The 26,632-nt window shown below is 42.7% G+C and overlaps 1 protein-coding gene across 3 annotated transcripts; it reads left to right on the top strand.

Annotated features, from left to right (window-relative positions):
• The first annotated feature begins 308 nt into the window (after positions 1-308).
• Positions 309-25,367, top strand: TMEM185A (transmembrane protein 185A). 3 transcript variants are annotated; one of them, XM_045188226.3, is made up of 8 exons: positions 314-508; positions 2,455-2,535; positions 11,528-11,704; positions 14,094-14,301; positions 19,055-19,138; positions 21,120-21,296; positions 21,815-21,938; positions 23,272-25,367. In XM_045188226.3, exons 3-8 carry the CDS (start codon positions 11,646-11,648, stop codon positions 23,514-23,516), a joined length of 897 nt encoding a protein of 298 aa, XP_045044161.1. In that variant the 5' UTR covers positions 314-508; positions 2,455-2,535; positions 11,528-11,645; the 3' UTR covers positions 23,517-25,367. The 3 variants fall into 3 exon arrangements, with proteins under 3 accessions (XP_024406888.1, XP_045044161.1, XP_045044160.1); XM_045188225.3 differs by lacking the exon at positions 314-508 and adding an exon at positions 1,951-2,041; XM_024551120.4 differs by lacking the exon at positions 2,455-2,535 and having other exon boundaries at positions 309-508.
• Positions 25,368-26,632: the final 1,265 nt, after the last annotated feature.

The following is a 26,632-nucleotide window of genomic DNA, read 5'->3' as shown; positions in this document are numbered from 1 at the left end:
AAGGCAACGTGGGCCAAGGTGACAGGTGCCCTCGAAGACCTTACTGCAGGCCTCCTTAGCAGCCCACTCCCTCCCTGCAAGCCTGCACCTAGTCAGCGTCCTCGCTTGGCTGTCCGCCCTCTCCCACAGATCGCGGTCTTAACCAGCCTCTAGTAACCTGAGTCTGGTCAGCCTGCCATGAGGAGAGAGGGCCGGAGAATGGCCTCGAGTGCTACTACCCGCTCTTCCCAGGGTCCATGGGCGGGACCTAGTGCGCATGCGCTGCCGCTGTACGGAAGCTCAGAAGGAGGGGGCAGGGGGCGGTGGCTCAGGTTTCTCCGGGTGGCGGCTGTGGCGGAGGCGGCGACAGAGGCGGCAAAGGAGAGGCAGCGGGTGCGGGCACTATGGACCCGCTCTAAAGCGACCGCTACGCGGCGCGGGGGGCCGGGGGGAGGGGGGAAGAGGAGGCCGCAGTGGTGAAGTTCTCCGCCATGAACCTGAGGGGCCTCTTCCAGGATTTCAACCCGAGGTGAGGCGCCGCAGGCTCGGCTTTAGGAAGGCTCAGCGGGTTGATGCTGCAGCAGGAGGTCAGGCACCTGCACCCCCGGGCGCCTGCCCGTGCCTTCCTGCGGGTGAGAGAGATTCTCTGGACAAACATTCGGTCTCGGTGCAGGCCCGCTTCCTTCTCCCGCGCCTCGTGCCTTCAGTTCTCTGGTCCGCCGCGCCACCTAGAAACTCCCGGCCAGGGTCCCCGCCTGGCCCCCAGGGAACCCGGTTCTTCTTGGCGTGCCCTCCCTCATTACTGTCCCAACTTCCCCCTCTCCATTCCAGCTTCTTGCACCCTGCTACCTGTCATCCATTCCCCGCATTAGGGCCATCTTGCACGCACACACCTAACCCCCACTCCAGCTCTTTCCTCCACGTCTTCTCAGCCTTTGAGGTTTTCATTGGAGGTAAGCCCATCCCTCCCTTGTTTGCTTCTTTGTCAGACTGATATCTGAAACGTTGGATCCTTGGAGTCTGTGTCAGGGTATGGCAATACCTTACATAATGCCTTTGGGGGTGAACCTGACAATTTTCCAAACGCGTTTTCTCATGTGTTCACTGTAAGTTCATTTGCAGGAAGTAGATATTGCTGCCCTACTTCCCATTTGGGCAATATCCATTGGACAGTGTGGAGAGAATACTAAGGAATCATGCATCTGTCCTTGCACTTGCCCAAATGTTCTGTAACTGTTTCGCCCCCTAGGCTGTGAGCCTCCTGAAGCAGAGACCATTTCCTGCTCATCTCACTATCTCCAGCACCTCCCACCATATCTGACAAATAGTAGGCACTTATGAAATATTTGGGAAACTAAACTGAGCCAGCAGACCTGTATTGGAGACCAACTCATATATTATTAGGTGATTCTCTGCTCATCTGAAAAATAAAAGTTGGCCTAATTGATCTCTTAACTCCACTGCTTTATGAAGGGTGTACCAATTTCTCTTATTTGATGGTGGGAAGCCATGCATTCAATAAACCTGTTGTATGGTAGGTCTTATGCCAGGTGCTTTAGATGCTGGGAGGCCCCAGGTTGGGGGGGTACGCGTTTAATACTGCACATGTGTATATAGATGCTTGACAGCACTGTGCAGTATTATACTGTGGGAGCCCAGTGGAGCCCAGTTATCTGGGCTGTTTATTGGGAAAGAAAGGAAGTCTTGGGGATGCAGGGAGAGACAGAGAGTCAGTTGGGAGTGCAGTCTCCTTAGGAACAGTGAAATTTTAAGCTGTGAGTCATTGTGACTTCCTAGGTGCTCTTGTTCCTGTTTGAGCACTACTAAGTTCATATTTGGGTCTGGAGTGCCAATGTCCCAATCACAATGTAGTCATGATCATTGTTGGCCTTGAAGGTATTCTGCATAGAGGACCTTATTGAGAGCGGATAATGGAAAACAAACTGCAGCATCTTCCTCTGCTGTTTACAGGTGTTAGGACTGGTCTGCAGAGTAGCAGGATTGGTGCTAGACTTGGACAGGCCTTGTGTGTTTGCATTGTTTGGTGAGGGTGATAATAAAAGTAAGTCAAACCTGAATTGTTTTGCATCCTTAGCCCACTCACTTCTCTGTCCATTCTATCTGTAGAATGAGTATAATCTCCCAGCAGATAGGAAAGCCAAATGAATGATTGACTGCAAAGTGCTTTACAAATAGAAAGTTCCAGGATTATTTTGTAAGTGACAGATAATTCATAAGCCATAGAGAACTGCATGGAGATCTAACTGGCATGTGAGAGTAGCCAAAGCAAAATAAATGCTGCAGAGATAACATCTTTAACCATTTTTTCTATAGCTTCTTCCCCTCCACCCAAGAATTGGTATGTAAAAATTACAGTAAAATGTTAGGTATCTAAACAGATTTATATCAATAGTATTCATCAACATATTTATCAACACTTTAATTGTACCTGAAAAGTTTAAAAATGTTTTATAGGGTGCCATTTTCCTGAATCAATGGAAGTGAACATTGATACCTCACAGTGGTGACTGCTAAGACAGTGGCCAGGGAATATTGGCAAGTCTGATATTTTTTTTTAATTTTTCTTGCTATTCAATTACACTTGTAAGCCTTTTCTCCCGATTGCTCCACCCCACCCCAGCTGAAACCACCTCCCGCCCCCACCTCCACCCTCCCCCTTGATTTTGTCCATGTGTCCTTTAGAGTAGTTCCTGAAATCCCCTCTTCCCAATGTCCCCACCCCACTCCCCCCAACCCATTGTTAGATTGTTCTTAACTTCAAAGTCTCTGGTTATATTTTGTTTCCTTTTTTCTTCTATTTATTATGTTCCAGATAAAGGTGAGATCATTTGGTATTTGTCCCTCACTGCCTGGCTTATTTCACTTAGCATAATGCTCTCCAGTTTCATCCATGCCATTGCAAAGGGTATAAGCTTCTTCTTTCTCTCTGCTGTGTAGAATTCCATTTTGTAAATATACCATAGTTTTTGGATCCACTCATTTGCTGGTGGGTACTTAGGTTGCTTCCAGTACTTGGCTGTTGTAAATTGTGCTGCTATGAACATTGGGGTGCACAGGTTCTTTTGGACTGGTGTTTCAGGGTTCTTAGGGTATAATCCTAGCAGCGGAATTGCTGGGTCAAAGGGCACTTCCATTTTTAGTTTTCTGAGGAAATTCCATACTGTTTTCCACAGTGGCCTCACAAGTCTGCATTCCCACCAACAGTGCACTAGGGTCCCATTTTCTCCACATCCTCTCCAACATTTGTTTGATGATTTGTTTATGTTGGCCACTCTAACTGGTATGAGATGGTAACTCATTGTGGTTTTAATTTGCATCTCTCTGATGGCTAGTGAGGCTGAGCATCTTTTCATATGTCTCTGAGCCCTCTGTATGTCTTCCTTGGAGAAGTGTCTGTTCAAGTCCTTTGCCCATTTTTTAATTGGGTTGTTTGTCTTCCTGGAGTGGAGTCCTGTGAGTTCTTTATATATTTTGGGGATCAGGCCCTTGTCTGCGGTATCCTTGGCAATTATGTTTTCCCATACTGTTGGTTCTCTTTGTATTTTAATGCTGTTTTCTTTAGCCATGCAGAAGCTTTTTATTTTGGTGAGGTCCCATTTGTTTATTCTTTCCTTTATGTCCCTTGCTGTAGGGGATGTGTCTGTGAGCATGTTGCTGCGTGCAGTGTCTGAGATTTTCCTGCCAATGTTTTCCTATAGGACTTTTATGGTGTTACGACTTATATTTAAGTCTTTTATCCATCTTGAATTTATTTTTGTGTATGGCATAAGTTGGTGATCGAGTTCCATGTTTTTGCACATAGCTTTCCAGATCTCCCAACACCATCTTTTGAAGAGGCTGTTTTTGGTCTATTTTATGCTCCTGCTTCCTTTGTCAAATATTAATTGACCGTAAAGATTTGAGTTTATTTCTGGTCTCTCTGTTCTGTTCCATTAGTCTATGTGCCTGTTTTTATGTCAGTATCAGGCTGTTTTCATTGCAGTGGCCTTGTAATATAGTTTGATATCAGGTATTGTGATCCCTCCCGCTTTGTTCTTCTTTCTCAAAATTGCTGCAGCTATTTGGAGTCAATTATGGCTCCATATAAATTTCTGACATGTTTGTTATATATCCGTGAAATATGCATGGAGAGGTTAATAGGTATTGCATTGAATCTATAAATCGCTTTGGGTAACATGACCGTTTTGATGATGTTAAATCTTCCAATCCATGAGCATGGTACATGCTTCCATTTGTTTGTGTCTTCCTTAATTTCTTTCTTCATTGTTGTGTAGTTTTCTGAGAACAGGTCTTTTACCTCCTAGGTTAGGTTTAATCCTAGGTACTTTATTTTTCTTGTTGCTATATCAAATGGGATTTTTTTCCTGATTTCTGTTTCTGCTGTTTCATTGTTGGTATGCAGGAATGCCTTTGATTTCTGAGTATTGACTTTGTATCCAGCTGTTTTGCCAAATTCATTTATGAGGTCGAGTAGTTTTTTGGTGTAGTCTATAGGATTTTCCATGTACACTATCATGTCATCTGCAAACAATGACAGTTTCATTTCTTCCTTTCCAATTGAATGCGTTTTATTTCTTTTTCTTGTTTGATGGCTGTAGCTAGGACTTCCAATACTCTGTTGAATGGGAGTGGTGAGAAAGGGCATCCTTGTCTTGTTCCTGATCTTAGTGGGAAAGCTCTAAGTTTTTGTCCATTGAGTATGATGTTGGCCGTAGGTCTCTCATATATGGCCTTTATTATGTTGAGGAATGTTCCCTCTATTCGCATTTTCCTGAGTGTTTTTTTTTTTTTATCATAAATGGGTGATGTATCTTACCAAATGCTTTTTCCACATGTATTGATATGGTGATGTGATTTTTGTCTTTCCCTTGGTTTATGTGATGTATTACATTTATTGATTTGTGAATGTTGTACCATCCTTGCATCCCTGGGATGAATCCCACTTGGTTATGGTATATGATCTTTTTAATGTATTGCTGGATGTGGCTTGCCAATATTTTGTTGAGAATTTTAGCGTCTATGTTCATCAGTGATATTGGCCTGAAGTTTTCTTTCTTTGTTATGTCTTTTTAAAATATATATATTTACTGATTATGCTATTACAGTTATCCCATTTCCTCACCCTTCACTCCATTCCATTCTGCCCACCTGCTCCCTCCAACATTACCCCCTATAGTTCATGTCCATGGGTCATACTTATAATTCTTTGGCTTCTACATTTCCTACACTATTCTTACCCTCCCCCTGTCTATTTTCTACCTACCATTTATGCTACTTATTCTCTGTACCTTTTCCCCCTCTCTCCCCCTCCCCCTCCTTTATTGATAACTCTTCATGTGATCTCCATTTCTGTGGTTCTGTTCCTGTTCTAGTTGTTTGCTTAGTTTTCTTTTGTTTTCGTTTTAGGTGTGGTTGTTAATAACTGTGAGTTTGCTGTCATTTTTACTGTTCCTATTTTTTATTTTCTTTTTCTTAGATAAGTCCCTTTAACATTTCATAGAATAAGGGCTTGGTGATGATGAACAACTTTAACTTGACCTTATCTGAGAAGCACTTGATCTGCCCTTCCATTCTAAATGATAGCTTTGTTGGATAGAGCAATCTTGGATGTAGGTCCTTGCCTTTCATGACTTGGAATACTTCTTGCTACTCCCTTGTTGCCTGTAAGGTCTCTTTTGAGAAATCAGCTGACAGTCTTATGGGAACTCCTTTGTAGGTGACTGTGTACTTTTCTCTTGCTGCTTCTAAGATTCTCTCCTTATTTTTAATCTTGGCAAATGCAATTATGATGTACCTTGGTGTGTTCCTCCTTGGGTCCAGCTTCTTTGGGACTCTCTGAGCTTCCTGGACTTCCTGAGAGTCTATTTCCTTCAGCAGATTAGGGAAGTTCTCCTTCATTATTTGTTCAAATAAATTTTCCATTTTTTGTTCTTCCTCTTCTCCTTCTGGCACCTCTATAATTCGGATGTTAGAACATTTAAAGATGTCCCGGAGAGTTGTAAGCCTCTCCTCATTTTTCTGAATTCTTGTGTCTGCATTTTTTTTTCTGGTTGGATGTTTCTTTCTTCCTTCTGGTCCACATTGTTGATTTGAGTTCCAGTTTCCTTCCCATCACTATTGGTTCCCTATACATTTTCCTTTGTTTCTATTGGCATAGCCTTCATTTTTTCATCTAATTTATGACTAAATTCAACCAATTCTGTGAGCATCCTAATTACCAGTGTTTTGAACTGTGCATCTGATAGGGTGGCTATCTGTTCGCTGCTTAGTTATATTATTTCTGGATCTTTGATCTGTTTTTTTTTTTTTTTTTTTTTGTCTTGGAGCTCCTGTTGCATAAAGGGGCTGAGCCTTAGGTGTTCACTGGGGCAGGGTAACACTGGTCACTGCACTGTGATGCTGTACGTCGGGGAGGGGCCGAGAGGGAGCAATTGCGCCTGCTCCTCTCTCTGCTGGATTTCAGTCACTCCCTTCGATACCCACAATCAAATTGGGTCCCTATGGTGCTGATTCCCAAGTTTGTGGGCTTCTGCACGCTCTAGGCCCCTGTGGTTTTCTCCCATGAAGTCTCCTGTGATGCTCGGAATTTCTGCTGCTGCTTCCTCAAGCCCCATGGTTGTTTTCAATCAGAGGTTTGAGGCTTTATTTCCCTGAGCTGGAGCCCAGGGTTGCACCCTCTGTCTCTTTCCCCCGCTGTTCCTCCCGGTTTATTTGTGCACGAATGTGGTGCCGCAGGGTCTGCTAGCTGTCGCACTACCTGCCCTGTTTGTTCCACAATCTGCCACCTCTCTATGTTCAGCCTCGTTGCCACCAGTTCTCCCCACTCCCGCTGCTAGTCTTTGCCCCTCATACCGGTCTGGATGAATATTTCTTCTTAATGTCCTTGGTTGTCGGACTTCCGTGTGGTTCGATTTTCTGTCAATTCTGGTTGTTTTTTGTTTTTAAATTGTTGTTGTCCTTCTTTTGGTTGTGCCAGGAGGCGCAGTGTGTCTACCTACACCTCCATCTTAGCCGGAAGTAATTTTTTGTTATGTCTTTATCTGGTTTTGGGATTACGATGATTTTGGCTTCATAAAACAAGTTTGGGAGTCTTCTGTCTTCTTGAATTTTTTGAAATAATCTATGGAGGATGGGGGTTAGCTCTCCCTTAAATGCTCTGTAGAATTCTCCTGTGAAACTGTCTGGTCCAGGGCTTTTGTGTGTCAGAAGCTTTTTGATTACTGCTTCAGTTGTATCAGGTGTCATTGGTCTGTTCAGGCTTTCTCCTTCTTCATTGAGTTTTGGAAGTTATATTTTTATAGAAATGTGTCCATTTAACCTAGGTTTTCAAATTTCTTGGCATACAGTTCTTCATAGTAATTTCTTACAATCCTTTGTATTTCGGAGTCATCAGTTGTAGTTTCTCCTCTTTCATTTCTAATTGTGTTTATTTGGATCCTCTCTCTTTTTTTCTTGATGTGCCTGCTTAAGGGCTTGTCAGTTTTGTTTATCTTTTCAAAGAAACAGCTCCTGGATTCATTGATGCTTAGAATTATGCTTTTAGTCTCTATGTCATTTAATTCTGCTCTGATCTTGGTTATTCCTTCCTCGTACTTGCTCTGCATTGTCTTTGTTGTTGTTCCTTGAGTTCTTGTAGGTGTAGGGTTAGGTTGTTCATTTAAGATGCCTCTGTTCTTTTTAGGTAGGCCTGTATTCCTATAAACTTCCCTCTCAGGACTGCCTTTGCTGGGTCCCATAGGTTTTGGATTGTTGTGAGTTCATTTTCGTTTCTTCCCAGAAACTTTTTGATTTCTTCCCTAATCTCATTTTTCACCCATTCATTATTTAATCACATGCTATTCAATCTCCATGTTTTTTGGGGTTTTTCCTTGAGATTTGTTTCTAGTTTCAGTCCCTTATGGTCAGACAAAATGCTTGATATGATTTCAATTTTCTTGAACTTGTTGAAGCTTGCTTTGTGTCCTATCATGTGGTCTCTCTTTCAAAATGTTCCATGTGCATTTGAAAAGAATGTGTATTTTGCTTCTTTGGGATGAAAGGCTCTATATATATCAGTTAAGTCCGTTTCAATGGCCTTTTTCAATGCCATAATATCTTTGTTGATATTTTGTTTGGAAGATCTGTCCATCTTTGGCAGTGGGGTGTTAAAATACCCTACTATAATTGTGTTGCTGTCAATATCTTTCTTGAAGTCCTCCAAGATTTTCTTTATGTATTTGTGTGGTCCTAAGTTGGGAGTATATATAGTTACAATGTTTATGTGTTCTTGGTGGATTCTTCCTTTGAGTATTATGAAGTGACCTTCTGGGTCTCTCTTTATGGCCCTTTTTTTGAAGTCTATTTTGTCTGATACGAGTATTGGTACCCCTGCTTTTTTTCCCTTTCCATTTGCTTGGAAAATTTGTTTCTAGCCCTTCACTTTCAGTCTGTGTAGGTCTTTTGTTCTGAGGTGGGTCTCTTGTAGGCAGCATATGTGTGGCTCATGTTTCTTATCCTTTCAGCTACCCTGTGTCGTCTGATTGGAGCATTTAATCCATTAATATTTAAGGTTATTATTGATAGGTACTTATTCATTGCCGATTCCTTGTACCTGTGTTCTTCTCTCTCTCTCTCTCTCTTTTCCTTCCTGTCCTTACAGCAGCCCTTTTAGTATCTCTTGCAGAGCCGTTTTGGTGGAGGTATATTCTTTTAGACTTCTTTTGTCTGTGAAACTCCTTATTTGGCCTTGTATCCTGATTGAGAGCCTTGCTGGGTAAAGGAGTCTTGGTTGCAGGCCTCTGGTTCTCATTACTTGGAATATTTTTTGCCATTCTTTTCTGGCTTGGAGAGTTTCCATTGAGAAGTCAGTTGCTAACCTTATCGGGGCTCCCTTGTATGTTACTTCCTGTTTCTCCCTTGCTGCCTTTAAGATTCTTCCTTTGTCTTGGAATTTTGCCATTTTAATTATGATGTGTCTTGCAGTGGGCCTCTTTGGGTTCCTCTTGATTGGGACTCTGTGTTTCTTGGATTTGTGTGACTTTTTCTCACATCAAATTAGGGAAATTTTCCATCATTACTTTTCCAAACAGGTTGTCTATCCCTTGCTCTTCCTCTTCTCCTTCTGGTATCCCTATATACGGATATTATTATGTTTCATGTTGTCCTGCATTTGCCTTAACCCCTCTTCATTCTTTCTGAGCCTCTTTTCCTTTTCTTGCTCATACTGGGTGTTTTTTTCTACCTTGTCCTCCAGTTCACTGATCTGATCCTCTGCTTCATCGAGCCTGTTTTTGATTCCTTCTACTGTGTTCTTCAGTTCATAAATTGTATTCTTCATTTCCTCTTGGCCCTTGTTGATAGTCCTGTTTCCTTTTTCATGTTGATATATTTTGCAGTGAGTTAATTGTAATTTCCTGTAGTTTCTGGTAGTTTTCTATGAGGTCATTAAGCTTCCTTATAACCAATTCTTTGAACTTTATATCTGATAGTTGACTTGCCTCTTTTTCATTTAGCATTGTTTGTGAAACTTACCCCTTTCCTTTCATTTGGCGATTGTTTCTTTTTCTTCCCATTGTTTGTGAGACTCTTCCTGTTAACCTCTGCTTCTTAAGTTGCTCTGTTCTGTCCCCCTGAGTTTATGGTGTAAACTTCTGTGACAGAATAAATGTGAGATTCAGTGGTACAGTCTCTTACTGATCTCAGGCTGTGGTTTATGTTGGCTCTGTGTATATCTTTGGTTTTTGGTTCTTGTTGGGTCTTTCTTTGGTGGGTCTTTCCCACCAGCTTATTATCTGAGGGTCAGCCTGTCCCCCAACTCTTGTTTTCTGTTGTGCAGGTGTGGGCAGATTGTGTTGGAGCTCGTTCTTCCATGTGTACAATGTTTTGAGGCTTTTCCCTTGCTCTTGTTTAGTTGTTTGTTCTTAGTAATTTCTTCACTGTTTAGTTGTATTTTCAGATAGGTCCTGTGTTGACTTAGTGTGACTTCCACTCCCTCCTTCACCTTCTTCTCTTCTTATCTATTGGTGTTTTCTTTGTTGGTGGGTTTCCTCTTCCAGAAGGTATCCTGGTGTTCCCGGTTTTTACCTACTCTTTTTTATATTAGGCCTCTTCCGTGCTATGGGTGTGCACATGGAGCCTTCCTTGATTTGCACTCTCCCTGGTTCCTGTGGTCTCAGTTCCCTCCTAGATGAGGTGTGGACACTCCGAGGTCGGTGCACACACTCCCCGGTTGGTGCCTGTGGTTTCAGGGCCCCCCAATTGTGCACTGTCCCCGCCATTACCCTGATTCAGATTTGGCCTCGATACCCCCCACACTTCCGCAGGAGTGCGGGACGGGCGTGTGGCGTGGTGGAGAGGAGCCTGGAGTTGTTGCTGCAAGGGAATTCCCCAAAGTGCCCCCAAGGGTCTTTTTCTTTCTGGGAACATCCTCATGCTCAATCCTGCGGCTTCCTCCATAGAAGAAGCACCTGTCCTCTCACTCATCCCACCTCTCCAGCTCGACTGGGACTGTCCCGGTCAGTGTCCCACATGGCCCAACTCTCAACTCTTCCCAGCCGGCGCCCCGGGGTCTCCGTTGCTTTACCACTTCGTCCTTATTCCCCTCCCTGTGACTTCAAGCAACCAGGTCTCTCATGGTGTTGCTCAAGCCTTGTTTGGCAGGGGAGGGAGTCATTAGCTCGGCTCTCTCCCAGGAGTCCTGTGGCAGGCCCTGCGGATGCGGGCCTGGGGCTCCAGTCGTCCTGGTCCCCACACTGGTCCCAGGGACTTTTTTGTCCTGAAGCAATCCCCTTACCGTCTGTTTTTTTAGTGTCCTCTATACTTTTTGGTCTCCTATCTTCATAAACGCTGGGTACTGTTGGCTGTTCGCTTTGTTCCTCAATAGATTGGGTAGGTGTTTCATCCAGGCACAGAGGGAAGTTGACTCCGCTCCCATCTATCTCGCCGCCATCTTTGGAAAATTATTTTTATTTTTTAAGGATTTTTTTTCACTTATTTTTGGAGAGGGGAAGGAAAGAGGGAAACATTAATGTGTGGTTACCTCTCACACACCCCCTAATGGGGACCTGGCCCATAACCCAGGCATGTGCCCTAGACTGGGAATTGAACCAGAGACCTTTTGTTTCACAGGCCAGCACTCAATCCACTGAGCCATACTAGCCAGGGCCAAATGGCAACCTTTTAAAAAACAGAATCAAATAATTAGTTAGTGACAGAACTTGACCATATCCTGAACATGTCAACCTTTTCCAGTCTCTATGTATAATATGGCTAGTTCCTTCTGCTTGGAATGCATCCTTATCTCACATTCTTTCTTGCCTGGCAGTTTTCCATGTTTCCTCTGGAACCAGTTCTAGGGTCATCACCTATGTGCTTCCCAGTGCCCCATATTTTCTCTGGTGGGCTCCCATAACACCCTGCTCCATAGCACCAAACTATTATTGAATTAGTAACTATTTTCATGTGCTAAAAAATACTGCTATTATTCCCCATTTCAGTATCACATATTTATAAATGTGAATACTCTTTAATTGTTTTACTTTTCTCCTAGCAAATTCCTCATCTATGCTTGTCTGCTGCTGTTCTCTGTGCTGCTGGCCCTTCGTCTGGATGGCATCATTCAGTGGAGTTACTGGGCTGTCTTTGCACCAATATGGCTGTGGAAGTTAATGGTCATTGTTGGAGCCTCCATTGGAACTGGAGTCTGGGCACGAAATCCCCAATATCGGTAATACTGCCTTATAAAACCCATTACTCTATACTGAGGGAGTAATATCTTGGTTTTCACTTTGGATAAAGTAAGTAATATTTTCCTTTCTACCTATCTAGGGTTTTATAAGAACTATAATACAGGAAAACTGAGTTCTAGTCTGAGTTTTTAAAAAATTATGTGTTTGACTTGCATTTTCTTGCAAAAGCAGTGTTATTTTGGGTGGTTTATTTCCTAGGCAGCCTACAAAAGCCTATGTAATCTTAAGTACATGCCAAATATAGAACTGTTATGGTCATGCTAGACTACGAAGTATGAAACCACCATATTTGTAGGAGCAGTTCTATAAACCAAAGTTCTGGCTCTGATCATCAGACATATATCCTTCTCCAGTTCAGTCCTGGAACTAGGGCTCCTTTTGTCTCAATCTCCTAGTTCTGGAGCTTTAGGACTATTCTCGGTGTAAGGGAGGTAACTTGGCCAGGAAAAAATGAATCCCTGAGATGGGGAAAGAAGAGACCCAGATGCTATGCAGGAAAGTAGAGCCTTTGGTAGTTGGGCAGATGTGTGACCTTTACCTTCAGCTCCTCTGTGCCTTTCTTCTTGGATGGCTTAGCTGGTCTTATTGCCCAGAGGGAACTCACTCCAGCTTATATCCTAGAGCTGCTGGGGCCTTTGAGAGCCTCTTTCCTCCCTTGCAGATATTGGAACTTCAGAAAAGATAAAAAGGGGGAATTGAGAGGGGGACTATTCTAAATCTGTACCAGGATGGTGGGAAGTGAAGGATTTCCCAGTAGGCAGATGTGGAAGAAAAAGAGGAACACACGCAGCTGCTCATGTGAGAAAAATGTAGATGTTACAACACCTCAACTTGTTTAATTCTTGGTAATTGACATTAAAATAAGATTTAGATCTTGTAAAACAACATTACTACATATATGTCTAAAACTTTAAAATAGCCACACAGAAAGCCTTGGCAGATGGAGGACATTCATGTGTAGCTGTTTTAAAGTTATTAGATTCTCTTCAGATTACCTGTGTGGCTGCAAATCTTTTTTTGTTGTTGTTGTTTTTTGTTTTGTTTTAATGAGACACTTTTAGATATCTAACATTTGCACTCAAAAAATAAAAAGTTAAATTACTGAACATTTTGGGTTTCATTAATTGACATTTAGAAGCTTTTTGAACTTTTCTCTTTTGTTAAAGGTGTTTAGAGCAAGGAAAGGAATTGTATGTATGTAGTTTAATGCACTGGGTATACAGATATGGTTGCTCTGGTATCAACAGTAGTCAAGGAAACATTCTTGGGTCCTAGAGAGATAACCACTGACTTTATTTTCTCTGTGTTCTAAACTCAGTTGTATTTATCATTATCAAGACACATCATAAATGTTCATCCATATTTTAAATGAAACAATATAGGCCTTCCAAATTTATTATGAAGCATTTTCCTGATTAGTGGCATTATTATTTTTCTGTTATTCATCTGGTAAGTTCATGCATGATATTTAGACAGCCAGTAAAACTGATTTTGTTTAAGAACAGTTTTAACTTTTTTGCTTTTCTCTCTTTCATCTGCAGGTGTTAATTCATCCTAATGGAATAGAAAGGAAAATAAAAAGGCATTAATACTTTTTATTTGCATTTTAAAATAGCATCTAAAATAGTTACTGTATTTTCTTAAAATATAACTCACACTTGTTCATAAAGTTAGAGTTATTTTTATAGCATTGCATGAAATGTGATTTACATGGTTTTTAATTCATTAAGAAATGAGGATCAGCCCTGGCTAGTGTGGCTCAGTGGATTGAATGCCAGCCTGTGCACCAAAAGGTCGTTGGTTCATTTCCCAGTTGGGGCACATGCCTGGGTTGCAGGCCAGGTCCCCAGTTGGGGGAGTACAAGAGGCAACCGATCGAAGTGTCACTTGCACATTGATGTTTGTCTCCCTCCCTTCCCCTCTCTCTAAAAGTAAATAAAATCTTTAAAAAAAGAAATGAGGATCCTAAAATTTAATATATATTTGTCAGTTTTTAGCAATAGAAGTGATCAACTTGAAAAATCTTGGAAGTAGATGAATTTAAAATTATGAACTAAAGTGTTTTATACATTGTCAATGAAATAATAACTGGCTATTACTTCTGAGCATATCCTTATATTGTTAAAACTTTAAGTCTGGTTTGGTTGTAATGTTTATTTCTTGTCATGTAGTAGTTCTATGTTTGAAGGATCACCTATTACATATTAAGTTTAAGTTAGCTTTCTGCCTGATACTTTCTTTGCTTTTTGTGAAATTTGTAAATACAACTCACATTATCAACATAAGTTGGTATTTTCCCTGGACTGTTTGTTTATTATGGAGACTCTGAACTGAGGGTATTCTTCTTCTTCTTCTGTCTCATTTTAGAGCAGAAGGAGAAACATGTGTAGAGTTTAAAGCCATGCTAATTGCAGTGGGCATCCACTTACTCCTGTTGATGTTTGAAGTGCTGGTCTGTGACAGGATCGAACGAGGCAGCCATTTCTGGCTTCTGGTCTTCATGCCACTGTTCTTTGTTTCCCCGGTGTCTGTTGCAGCTTGTGTTTGGGGCTTTCGACATGACAGGTCACTGGAGGTAAGATTTCAATTTCATACATTTAAGAATGGTCATTATTGTAATGTAGATTTCTTGCCCTTTGTTAGGAAGAGATTGATCATTAACTCTAGATTATGGTATATAAGGAAACAAAAGACCATGGAAAGAATCACATTTCACTTTCTTGAGTTAAAACACTGGATTTTCACCCAAGATATCAACCTTCTTCCAGCTTCACATCTTTGCCTGTCCACCTGTTTCAGTCAGACTTTTCATGAGAAAGAGAACCAATAGGATAGATGAAGATGTAGGTGTAGATATAGATATAGATATAGATATAGATATAAGGTGATTTATTTTAAGGACTAGCTCATGCAGGGCAGGACTGTGATCCCATTTCACTGCATGTGCACTGAACAGCACGGAAGCTGTGGGCCCATGGCCCTACATAGATTGGCTCTGGGGAGAACTTGACATGTGAATTTTGTGGGTAAAAAGTGGAAGAAGGGGATGGCAGTTGGGTTGGAAAGAAGCTGGAGGGAGGCTTACTTAGGGTGAACCTTGAGAGGATGGTGCCTGTGGAGAGGAAGAGTGATGGAAGAGTGATGGAACAGGACCCTAAGCATCAGGAAGAGCTTGGCCTCGAACAGGGAGAGTGATTTCTCTGGTGCTGGGGAAAGGGTATGTATGGGTGGGCTGTGGAGGAAGACTACCCCAGAGGGCCCACTTTTACTCTCATCATAGTTCCCAATACTGAACAATCCAGCCACTTGTGTGCACTGCTCCCCTGTGGCTGCTTGCCAACCATATTAAAATTCCATGAGGGAGTTTGATTAGGGAAAAAATGTCTTAAAAGAATCCTGGGGAGACAGTAATTTGAGCAAGGTTGAGAAGTTCTCAAATCCTCCTTTCTCCCCTGCATCCTGTTACCTAGCCATCTACATGGTGCCCTTCCCTACCCCCTGTTCCCCAGAGTCATTTGAGACCTTTGTCTCTTCTCTCTCATCCGTGCCTGTCCATCTTCCCTCCTGGGGAAGGTGCTTGTACTTCAGCCCCTTCTTCCTTCCTATTCTTCTGAGTATTTGCTCCTGAACTTATTCATGCTATCTTCAGTAACTTTGGTCTCTCTCATCTGAATGAGAAAACAAATTGATAGCAGCAAAACCATCCTAAGTCGTCTGGTGTTGTGCCTTTTCCTTCCATTCACAAAAAGGTTTCCCAAAACAGTGTCATTCTAACCTCGTGCTCCCTGCTAATCCCCTGCACACCTTGAAACTGGCACTGAGCACCCTCTGGCCAAATTCAGTGGGCCCTGTTCTGTCTTCATTTTTTCTGGGCACCAGCCACTCTGCATCTCCAGACACTCCTGGTCCTTTGACTAGTCTGACCACCTCTGTCTTTGGCTCCATTGTGGTTTCTTAGGATTCTAGACTTGAGCATTTTCTGTTCTCACTGTGCATACTTTCTCTGAATATCTTATCTACACTCCCTGTTTCCACTGCCATTTATGTGCTATCACCTCCTAAATTCATATTTCTAAACTAATATTTCTCCTTTATGCTTCTCTTGCTTTGCATGTTTTTCTATTACCTGAGCAAGCAATGTAAAACAAAGCTTTAAAAATCATTTGTAAAAGATTCCAGTAAGTAAAGTCACTGAGATATAACATTTTAGATAGCACCTATTTGGTTCAGCATTTCTCAATGGGGGATGGGGTATGCAATTGGCCTTCTGGATAGGAAATATTTTATTTAACAGGACTGTCCTATGCATTGCAGGACCTTTGCCCACTAAATACTAGTGGAGATGCTCCCTTCCTCCAGTCTTTGTGACATCCATTAGTGCTCCTACATGTGCCTAGCCTCTCCCCAAGAGGGTAGCTGTTGTCCAGGTTGAAAAGGGTAAGGGATGAGAAGGAGGTTTAAGAAAACTGAAAATTTGTTACCTTGTTCCTTAGAAAGCAAAAGCATATGCAAGGGCTAGGACTGCATTGAACATAAAATGTTATTTTCCTAATGCAGAGTTATAGAAAGTCAGTCATTCATGTAGTCACAGTCTTGGCATTCCTGCCTAGAAGAAGAAATACCATTCTGGGAGTTGAGTTCCCCTTTGGTTCTTTTATCCCAGAAGGAGTACCTACATTCGCTAAAGGGTATTTGGGAATAGGCTCACACATAGATGTGAAGGAGGAATCAGGGTTGGTCAGAGTGCCCTATATAGGTAGGGAAGGAGAAAATATGTCATATTGAGTGAACTATGGTGGCTCAAATATAACTAGAGCACAGTTTTATAAGCTGCAGAGTTTTTGGAGATGAATAGTGGTAATATTTGCACAACAATACAAATGTACCTAATACCACTGAACTGTAAAAGACGGTTAAGATGGCAAATTTTATGTTCTGTGTATTTTACCACAGTAAAAAATATGTGCCTGGCCCTGGCTAGTGTGGTTCAGTGGATTGAGTGCTGGCCTGTAGACCAAAGGGTCACTGGTTCAATTCCCAGTCAGGGCACATGCCTGGGTTGTGGGCCAGGTTCCCAGTAGGAGGTACATGAGAGGCAACCATACATTGATGTTTCTCTCCCTCTCTTTCTCCCTCCCTTCCTTCCTCCCTTCCCCTCTCTCTAAAAATAAATAAATAAAATATTTAAAAAATATATGCCTTGAATATAAAGTAGAAAGGAGGACATTGTGGCAGTTGGAAAAAAGGGAGGCTGTGTAGAGGGATTGGGCTGAGTAGGGGCCAGATCCTCAGTCCTCAAAGCATGTGCCAAACTACCCTAGGTCCCATAATAAACTCACAGGGGCACCATGAGGTATTGGACATTTTTGAGGAAAAAGCAGTAATACCTGACATCTGTGGGGACACCATACTTGCTCCAAGTAGTTTATGGTTTTACATTCCTTTTTGACAACATCACAGAAGAAGCTGAGTGGCAGATGAGAAGGTAGTACTGTGCAAAATTTCCTATGGAGAACAGGTAACTAGGGTGGGAATATCTTGAGAAGTTATGCAGTACCCAACAGGCACACCTATCCCCTTAGGAATTAGTTGTGCTTATTTAAGAATGAAATAAAAATATTTTTCTTTCAATTTATGTGATTTCAATTTATTTTATTTCAATTTTTGGATGGCTCTTAGGACACAAATACTAAATTTAGATCTAATTACATAAATAAACAGAACTATTAGGCACTTCTTTTTGCCCAGGTTCCTATGAAAGTATTGCTGAGTCACTAAATGCCCTTTGAACTGAGAACTTTTGAGAAGCTCTTGCCCAGATCCAATGGCCTCATGAGAGTTTTACTTTTGTAGGCACTAGTAAGCTATTGAAGAGTAGTAAGCACTGCGAGCAGAAGACAGGTAATATGGAGAGCACTGGGGACCTGAGGACCTTCAGGACTGGAGGCTGGGAAGCTTGTCAGAGGGTTATTGGAGTACTTTGGGTGTTGGCGATGAAGAGGGCCTAACAGTGGCAATGTAGTCTGGATGGTAGAGAGAGGACAGGATGTAGTGACTGAATAGGAGAATGTGGGAAAAGGAATATAGGGTGCTTTCTGGATCATGGTTTGGGTAATTAGGCCACTAATTACCTTATAGCAAGATGGGAGACTATCAAAAGGGGCAGGACAGGGTAAAGGTACAGGAAGTAATGAACTCAGTTTGGGACTGGCTTTATCTGAGGTGCCTCAAGGAGAGCTGGGTCTGGGCCACAGCAGGAAGGCTAGACTGGAGACAGAGATTAGAGGACCAGTCAGTAGGAGGTAATACAAACCAGCAGTGTGGATGACATTTCTTCTCCCCCACCCCCAGGGCAGAGCAAGTGAGTGAAATCGTGTGTTTGTGTATATGTCTGTCTAGTGGGGAGAGAAGACTGAGTTTAAGGCTCTGGGGAGCATCACCATTTAAGGAGAGGAAAGGAGACTGAAAAGAACTGTCAGAGTACCAAGAGGTGGGCAAGACTATGTACAGGGACCCTAGATGGAGGAAGGGGCGGTCAGCAGTATCAAATGCTGCAGAGATGACCAATAGGATGTGAACTGAAGTGGTGTGATGCTGGGGAGGTTATTGACACCCTTGACGAAAGAAGTTTCTGGGTGGTCGTAGGGGTGGAGGCCAGATTACAGTGTGTAAAGCTAAGAATGGCAGGGGCCATGGGACTTAAGTATCCATGATGTCTCACAAAGTTTGAAGGTCATGAAAAGAGAACTAGAGCTAGGAGGGCATACTGGATCAAGGAAAGGGTGAGTTCATTTGGTTTTCGGGTTGTTTTGTGTGTAATGGGAATGACTTGAACTTGTTTCTGGGAAAGATCAATGAAATAGGTAGGGGTAAAGATACGGTATTTATAATTGATGTCTTGATGTGACAGGTACTCCAGTAGCCAGAAATGAAGTGGTGGATGTAGGGCTGAGTCCTGGGTACAAGGAAGAAATACAGAGATGGTTAGGAATAGAGGTGTTTGTGGGTAGAGGCAGGAAGGAAGCTTAGGGAGTCCTGTGGATTGCCTCTATACTCAGCCAGCCTGGAAAGAAGGTCATCACCTGGATGAACATGAAGGGCAGGGCAGGCACTGAGCAGAAGGGTCAAGGCAGGAAACCAGGGGCAGGTTTCTCCTTGGCACAGCACTGCTTCACTCCTATGGTACTAAAAATCTGTCAGTCCCAGTGTAACTTAATAAAATGTTTACCATGTTGTAATTAGCATTTCCTTTTAGTATGTTAACCAGATAATTGCAGTATCAAATAGAACTTTTACTTTGTTTAACTGATTCTTCTCTTGATTTTTAGTTAGAAATCCTGTGTTCTGTCAACATTCTCCAGTTTATATTCATTGCCTTAAGACTGGACAAGATCATCCATTGGCCCTGGCTTGTATGTAACTTTTTAAATCTTTAAATAAATTTTTTTATTATAAAAGTAATTTGTGTTCATCATAGAAAATTTAGAAAAGACCTATAAGCATAGGTAATAGAATAATAATCACCCATAATCCACTAGGAAATAAGATGTTTAGAGTATTTTATTTCCTTGTTTCATGGTTTGTTGTTTCACAAAGATAATTGTGAGCATACCACATATATAATTTTGTGTCCTGCTTGTTTGTTCTAATGTTGTATCATAAACATTTTCCCATATCAATAAAAAGTCTTTAAAAACATGATTGTTAAAGCTTAATTGATGGAAACTATTCTTCAAATGCATTTACCAAATCATCCCTTTATTTCTGAATGTCGAGGTTGTTACTAGTGTTTTACGATTATAAATCATGCTGTATAAAAATCTTTGCTTGTGTTTTTTTTTATTATTTTCTTAGGAAAGACTCCAGAAACAGTATTACTAGGCTAGAGGGTGGGAACTTTTTGAGATTTTGAAATATATATTGCACTGCCAATTTACTTTTCAAAAAAGCTATGCCAAGTTATACTCCTGCCAAGGGTGAGGTCTAAGTCATGCTTGTAATCTGTGGCATCTGTTAGTGTGTGTGGTTAATAATGACTGTGCATGGATTGATGGATGGATGGATGGAAGCATTCATAGGTGTGTGTGTGTGTATATATGAAGCTACAAGTAAGAGAATGCACTATGATTTCAACTATTAATGCATAGAAAGAAGATAAGAATAAAGGTAGAAGAGCTACATTGTATCTGGGAGGTGGTCATGCCAGTATCTTTTTCCCCTCTGCTGCTTGATGTGTATTTTTGCACACAGACATTTTCTATAATTCGCATGGTTTACCTTTAGAAAAAAGAAAATAAAAAATGTACTAAAAATATTCATTTGGTGTCAGGGAAGAAAATAAGGGAACATGTGTTGCCTTCACAATGAATAAAGACAAGGCTCATCACTTCTGCCCAAAGTCTTTGATAAAATATTCAAAATAGAAAATATTGTCCAGGCACCCATGCTACATCTTCAGGGTGCTGTATCTGGAGAATAGTAATTGGTTTGCAGACTTTCTGTTTTGATATGGAGGAAACAAACCTTGGTAAAACCAAAATTTTAGTATAAGGTAAATCAGGAAAAAAAATTGGAGTTGTGAATGTTTTCTGTAGGCATGCAGAGGTATTTTTCCAGGCCTAATCATGTGCAGGTCCCAGCAGATGAAGCAGTCTATTGCATATTTCTCAGTGATCAAAAGAGACCAAATCAGGCTGTTAGGACCTCTTAACATTTCACCCATGGAGGGCATGCCACTAAATGATAGTCTGATCACAGGGAAGAGGCTGTGCGTAGACTTTACAGAAAAACCTATGATAAGGAATTCCAAGCTACTCAGAACAAAAGCCTGTGGGCTTGTAGCGGCATCCAACAAGGTCTTTCTTGTACAACAACAATAGTCATAGAACCCACATAGTAGAGGTGGCAGGGACCAGGTAACAGAGCCCTCCCAGTATCAGTGTGCAAGTTGGTGGAGGGCCTGTGTACCCATGGCAACTGAAGCTTCCAGAGCACACATTCCCCAGTTTTTAGCCAAAGTACCTCTGGCAGGATGATGACCTGTAAAGAAGGTATATTAGGGTGAGATGGGGTGTCAGCACTATCTTGTTTCCCTGGGGGTTGGGGACAAGAGGGTGATGCTGGCAGAGCAGATACAGGCTGAGTTATATCCTACCTTAGGAAAAGGAGCTGCAAGTCTCTTCACCCAAAGAGTGTTCCATGGTGGCTCAGTTACAGGGCAGGTGGCAGATCCCACAGTGAGCACACTGTGTCCTCACAGCATTCCCAGCATGCAGGGCTATTGGCATTCATGCTTGCACTGTTTTCAATACTAGATCCAGCAAGGGGTTGACTATCCCCTCAGATGCTTGGGCAGAAACTAGACTAAAGACATTTTTTCTCTCCTTCCCTCAGGTTGTGTGTGTCCCCCTGTGGATTCTCATGTCCTTCCTGTGCCTGGTGGTTCTCTATTATATTGTATGGTCTGTCCTGTTCCTGCGCTCCATGGATGTGATTGCAGAACAGCGAAGGACACACATAACAATGGCACTGAGCTGGATGACCATTGTCGTGCCTCTCCTTACTTTTGAGGTAAGTTTTGACAGCAGAACTGCCAAGGTCCTGAGGCCACCCTTTCCTATGATAGCAACCTGCATACTTTTAAGGGCAGTTAACTCTCCATGGAAGTCACCATGAGCTAACTTTTGGAGAGCATGCCAAAAGAATGACACTAAAATTAGAACATTGTTTCTTTTGGGAGCTGGCAGTGAGAAATGCACCTTTCTAGGTATGATGCACCTATATGCATCAATTTGTCTACTTCTGGAAAGAGAAAGTTGGGTATTGTATTTTCATGTATGAGTTCATAGGATGGGCACTGTTGACTCCTCAAAACCAACACCAGGAGGGGATTCCCATAATAATCGTGGTGTTGGATACTTTGCAAGTGGACAGATTTTGTTTCCTCAAAAGTAGAGGATTTCTGTGGTCTCCTGAAGAGCTGACTTTATCCCCTTATGAGACCTGATGAGGGAGGAATGCTCTGGCTTCAGATATTGTCTGTTTTCAGATGCAGTATCCAAGAACCTCAACTGTTTTTCTCTCTTTAGATACTGCTGGTTCACAAACTGGACGGCCATAACGCATTCTCCTGTATCCCAATATTTGTCCCCCTTTGGCTTTCCTTGATCACTCTGATGGCAACCACATTTGGACAGAAGGGAGGAAACCACTGTATGTACTCAGCATTTCAGAAATCCTTGACCTGTGTGTGTGCATGCATGTGCATGTGGCCCTGCTATATGAAAGGGTGCACCATAAGGCCCCAGTTAAGGAGTGTGTATGGAAAAACTGGCTCTGAGGAAGGTATGGAGTCTTACAAGGGAAGGACATGCTGTCAACCTTGCTTTCCTTGCCCTACACTATGGCCTCCCTAGCAGTACACTACAGGTTGAGGTAGGACTGACCATGGTAGGTAGCCTGTCTGAGCCCTTTCCTGTCTGTTGCAACATGGGAATCAAGATACCTCCTTCTCAGGGGATCCTGAGGATTAGATGAAAATCCACATCATCCACTGAACCCTAGGACTCCTCCTAGGTCTTATTTCCTCCTCACTTTCCCCTCTGTCTTTCCTGACATCACTAGATCTTGTCAGTGGTGTGCTGCTTGCTCTCTCTTCCTCTCCACCTACATGCTGTGATACCCAAGTCTGAAGTGATCTATGAGGAGAGCCCCTTCCTCACTAGACTGAGAGCTTTTGCATGTACTCCCTGAACATGCCTTCTGGAAGCCAGTGGGAGAGGGTGTTGTGCCTCAGGAGAGCCAGCACTGATCTGAAGCTGTGAGATAGCCCCATGAGCTCAGGCTGCCTCCTGGCCTGCCATACTCCTGGATTCCAGAGGAAGACAGAAATGGTTTCCTTGGATGCCACTCTGTCACACGTTAGTTCTAGATGCCACAGGTATTTGAGATTCACTAGAGCAAGTACTCAACCTGGAACATCCATCAGAATCCCCTGGAGGGCTTTTGCAACCAGACTGTCCAACCCACTGAATCTGATATAGGAGGTATGGGCTGGGCCAAGACTGTATCCCTACCAAGGTCCTGGGAACACTATCATGGCTGGTCTAAGAAACCCACTTGGAGTTCCATGGAGCTAAGTAAGGTGTGACTTCTTGTCCTTGGTGGTTATTTAGGTCTTACTCAGTCTTCTTTTTTTTCCCTGATACATTTTATTTTTTTATTGTTGTTCAGTTACAGTTGTCCCCATTTTCCCCCCATTACTCTCCCCTGCCCTGCCCATACCCCGTACATTTAGTCCTGCTCCCCATTGTCCTTGTACATGGGTCCTTTATACATGTTCCTTGACTTGACCCAGAGACATGGAAATAAAGAGCAAACTGACAGTGACCAGAAGGGAGGGAGGAGAGGGATAACAAGGGAAGAAGGGGAAGGGTCAAATCAGTCTTCATTTTTAAGACATCAGGATAAAACTTATTCAGGAAGGAAAAATAATATGAAATGCAGAGCAGGCCAGTATTTGAAAAAGTACATTCTTCTTTTTCAGGGTGGTTTGGTATTCGCAAGGATTTCTGTCAGTTTCTCCTTGAAATCTTCCCATTTTTGAGAGAATACGGAAACATATCCTATGACCTCCATCATGAAGATAATGAGGAAACAGAAGAAACCCCAGTTCCAGAGCCTCCTAAAATTGCTCCTCTGTTTCGAAAGAAGACCAGGGTAGTTATCACCCAGAGCCCTGGGAAGTACATCCTCCCACCTCCCAAATTAAACATTGAAATGCCAGATTAAACTCCACTTCCTGAGGCAGAACCCAAGTGCACTGGGACACGTGCACTCCTCTACTTTTCTCTGCCTCTTTGTTATACCCCCTCCCAGAACTGGAACTGGAGCTAGGGCTCTAGGTACTTCCATCACATGCCTTGTTTGCACTCAATGCCTGCCAGTGACTCACCACAATGGGACACACAGGTGGCAGGTGACTGGGACATGTGCAGTAGTTTGGGGTGTGTCAGTGGATGTGGATGCATTGGAGGGAGCATGTGTGAGAGGGAGAGATCAAGCTGGTTCAGACCCATTGGTGATGACTGATAAGGCCAGAGAGTAACATCTGCACAGCTGGTTTTCAAAGTTCTCAAATTCCTATCAAAAGTGTTATTTGAAAATGCATATTTAAACCTGGCCAGCCTCACCTTAGCTCAAATTCTCCTGTTGGTGCATAGTCAATAGGAACTGTAAATAGGCCTTTCTGGCACCACATGTGTATCCACACCATCATTACTGTTTGTGTTCCTGCTGTGGAAGTAGTTTCTATTTGGGCGTGCTGACAGCAGTTTTTAATGGCACATCAGTGAGCCCTTTCTAATGGAGTGACTGTGCTTGTATAGTATTTATACAAATATTTTAGCATTGTAATATACCACGTTTAATCCTAGTTCTGTACAGTATATTCTGTTACAGTATTTTTTTACAAGCTTGTACTGGAAACATATGTGTTCTGTTGCAGAAGTAGAAGTTGGTGGCACACCTGTCCCACCCACTGTGGTGCCACCTCTTAACAGGACATCTCCATTTCCTCTTGAATTTCTCCACATACATAGTAGCTGCTACTGCAGAACAGCCACAATAAGCAAGAAGTGTCTGTGCTTTTCTAACATTCTGGGAATATTGGCTTGCCAGAAAACTAGCACTATTTGAAACTGGAACACTAGAGGAAGTTGCCGAGACTGGGAACAGCCAGTGGAATTATGTATGTGAGAAGATAATGAGGCTTTTTGTCTGCCCCCCAACAAGAATGTTTTTGGCTGGTCCCATGCTTTTAAGTAGGAGGGCAGTTGCTCCAAGAGTTGGTGGTAAAGCTAGGTGTCAAAGGGGAAGATCCTACAGGTAACAGCCTACTGCCTGGGAACAAGTAAGCCATTTTATAAAAGAGGGTAAAAGGAACACTGACATTCTCATCCAGAAAAAGAGTGGAGGGTTTAAGGCAGGCATCTGCCAACTTGCCTAAACCAGGCTCAATTGATGTCCACCACATATGTGACTCTTGTCTGGCCCTGGCCACCAACCAGACTGTTCTGTCTAGGGGGAAGGGAGACATTTGGAATGGTGTAGCCTGTCCTGCTTGGTGTGTAACACATGTAGATCAGTCCACTATTTTTGCTCTCTTTAGCTGTTCAATAAACTGGTTCCTCATTTTCAATGTGCTCTGTATGGGTCTTGCTTTACATATAGTACAGGACGCTGGAATTTTTCTGAGCCAACAGGGAAGGAAATTGCTAGCTGCCACAAGTGGTTGAGGCATGTAGGGGTGGGTGAAAGTCCCTGACCCTAATGAGTCTTCAGGTGCAGCCTAAACATGCAGTATGCAGAGGGAAAGAGGGGTGTCATAGAGATTCTACTGTTGGCTGGAGAATTCTCCAGTTCAGGAACCTAGCCTTATGAAAGTGTTCTTGGGTTCCAAGACAGTTGCCTGGACACATCATTGGCTGAGTATTGTTTATGAAGAAATAAAATACTGTGATTTTTGTGTAGCTCACCCTAGCTGCATGTACACTTTAATAGGCATTTAACTCATGTGGTGTTTCAGCCCATGCTTTGCAGCAGGTGACAAGGAAGTTCACCACTTCTGGTGACAGATGATGTCCTGCAGGAGCAAAAGGCCACAGATGGATCACTTCTAAATCTCATTAGATTTCAGGCTTGCTTTTTTGTAACCATAGTAGCTATGGCTTAAGTGTCAGATATCTTGCTACCTAATGTGCATCCCATTGAATCCTCAGGAATCCATGAAGCAGGTGCAACTGCTATTATCCCCATGAGGAAATGGAGCCTCAGAAAGGTCAAGTAACAAGCCCAGAGTCATGCAACTAGGAAATGTCAGGGCCAAGATGCCAGTGATCCCCACCAATACTACAATCTCCTTGACACCCTTCTTTCCCTCTGCATACTGCATGTTCAGACTACCTGAAGACTCATTACGGATGTTCACGCTCCCTCATATGCCTTGGCCACCTGTGACAACTAGTAGTTTCCTTTGAGGGAAAGGAAGAGACAACTGTGGGAGAGAAGAGAGGGCTGAGCCCTCTAAGTGGTTAGCATAATCTGACTCAGAGCTCAGTTGTGGGGTGGCTAAGTACTCTTGGTGGACTCCACCTGGATTCAGTAGGACCTGGGCCTGCACCCTCTCCCTATCTGAGTCTGTGCCTCTCTGACCAAGACTGTGACTCCCCAAGTTCCCTGAGGAGGTAGAGGTTGGGGTTGCTCAGCCTGACAACCATGCTTAGGTTCCCCCAGAGCCAACAGTAGCACATGCAGTGGGTTTCTATGGGTCCTATGTATTGAGGCAAGTGGGCTCCTCAGTCCTCACTCTGGAGGGCCCTCATAACCCTTGCAGAGAATGCTTCCAATAGCAGGACAGATGCCAGAGGGGGAGGGTCAGAGAAGAAGACCCCCTTCCCCTTGGCCTCTCTTCACCAGATCAGCTGACACTTTGGAAACCCTGTGTTATAAAGGTTGGTTATTACTGAAGATGCTGAGCAAGAGCAAGGATTTGGAGAAGTCCTGCCGGTTTGTGTTTATCTACATTTGCCTTGTAGAGTGCAGGGATTTTTATAGTAAGTAATACATTTTACATCTCTACCTAATGTGTGTACATTATTTATAAATAACATAAGTGTAGATTAGATAAACTTAAATACCCATAGAGGTATATACCACATACATAAACACATACATAGGCATGCATGTTTATGTCATATACAGGGTCTGGCAGAAGTATGACTTGCTTGAGTGTGGTTGGTAGGGTACATGAATGTCTCACATGAGATGGAGAGAAATTTTAACATTTCACATAAAATGTCATATGGTGTGCTTGAGTGTGATACTGTTATGTTACAGAACTACATGCT

This window comes from Desmodus rotundus, chromosome X, assembly GCF_022682495.2.
Source record: "Desmodus rotundus isolate HL8 chromosome X, HLdesRot8A.1, whole genome shotgun sequence".
NCBI lineage: Eukaryota > Metazoa > Chordata > Mammalia > Chiroptera > Phyllostomidae > Desmodus > Desmodus rotundus.
The sequence above is the reverse complement of the archived record's forward strand: the minus strand, read 5'-3'. Positions and strand labels throughout refer to the sequence as shown.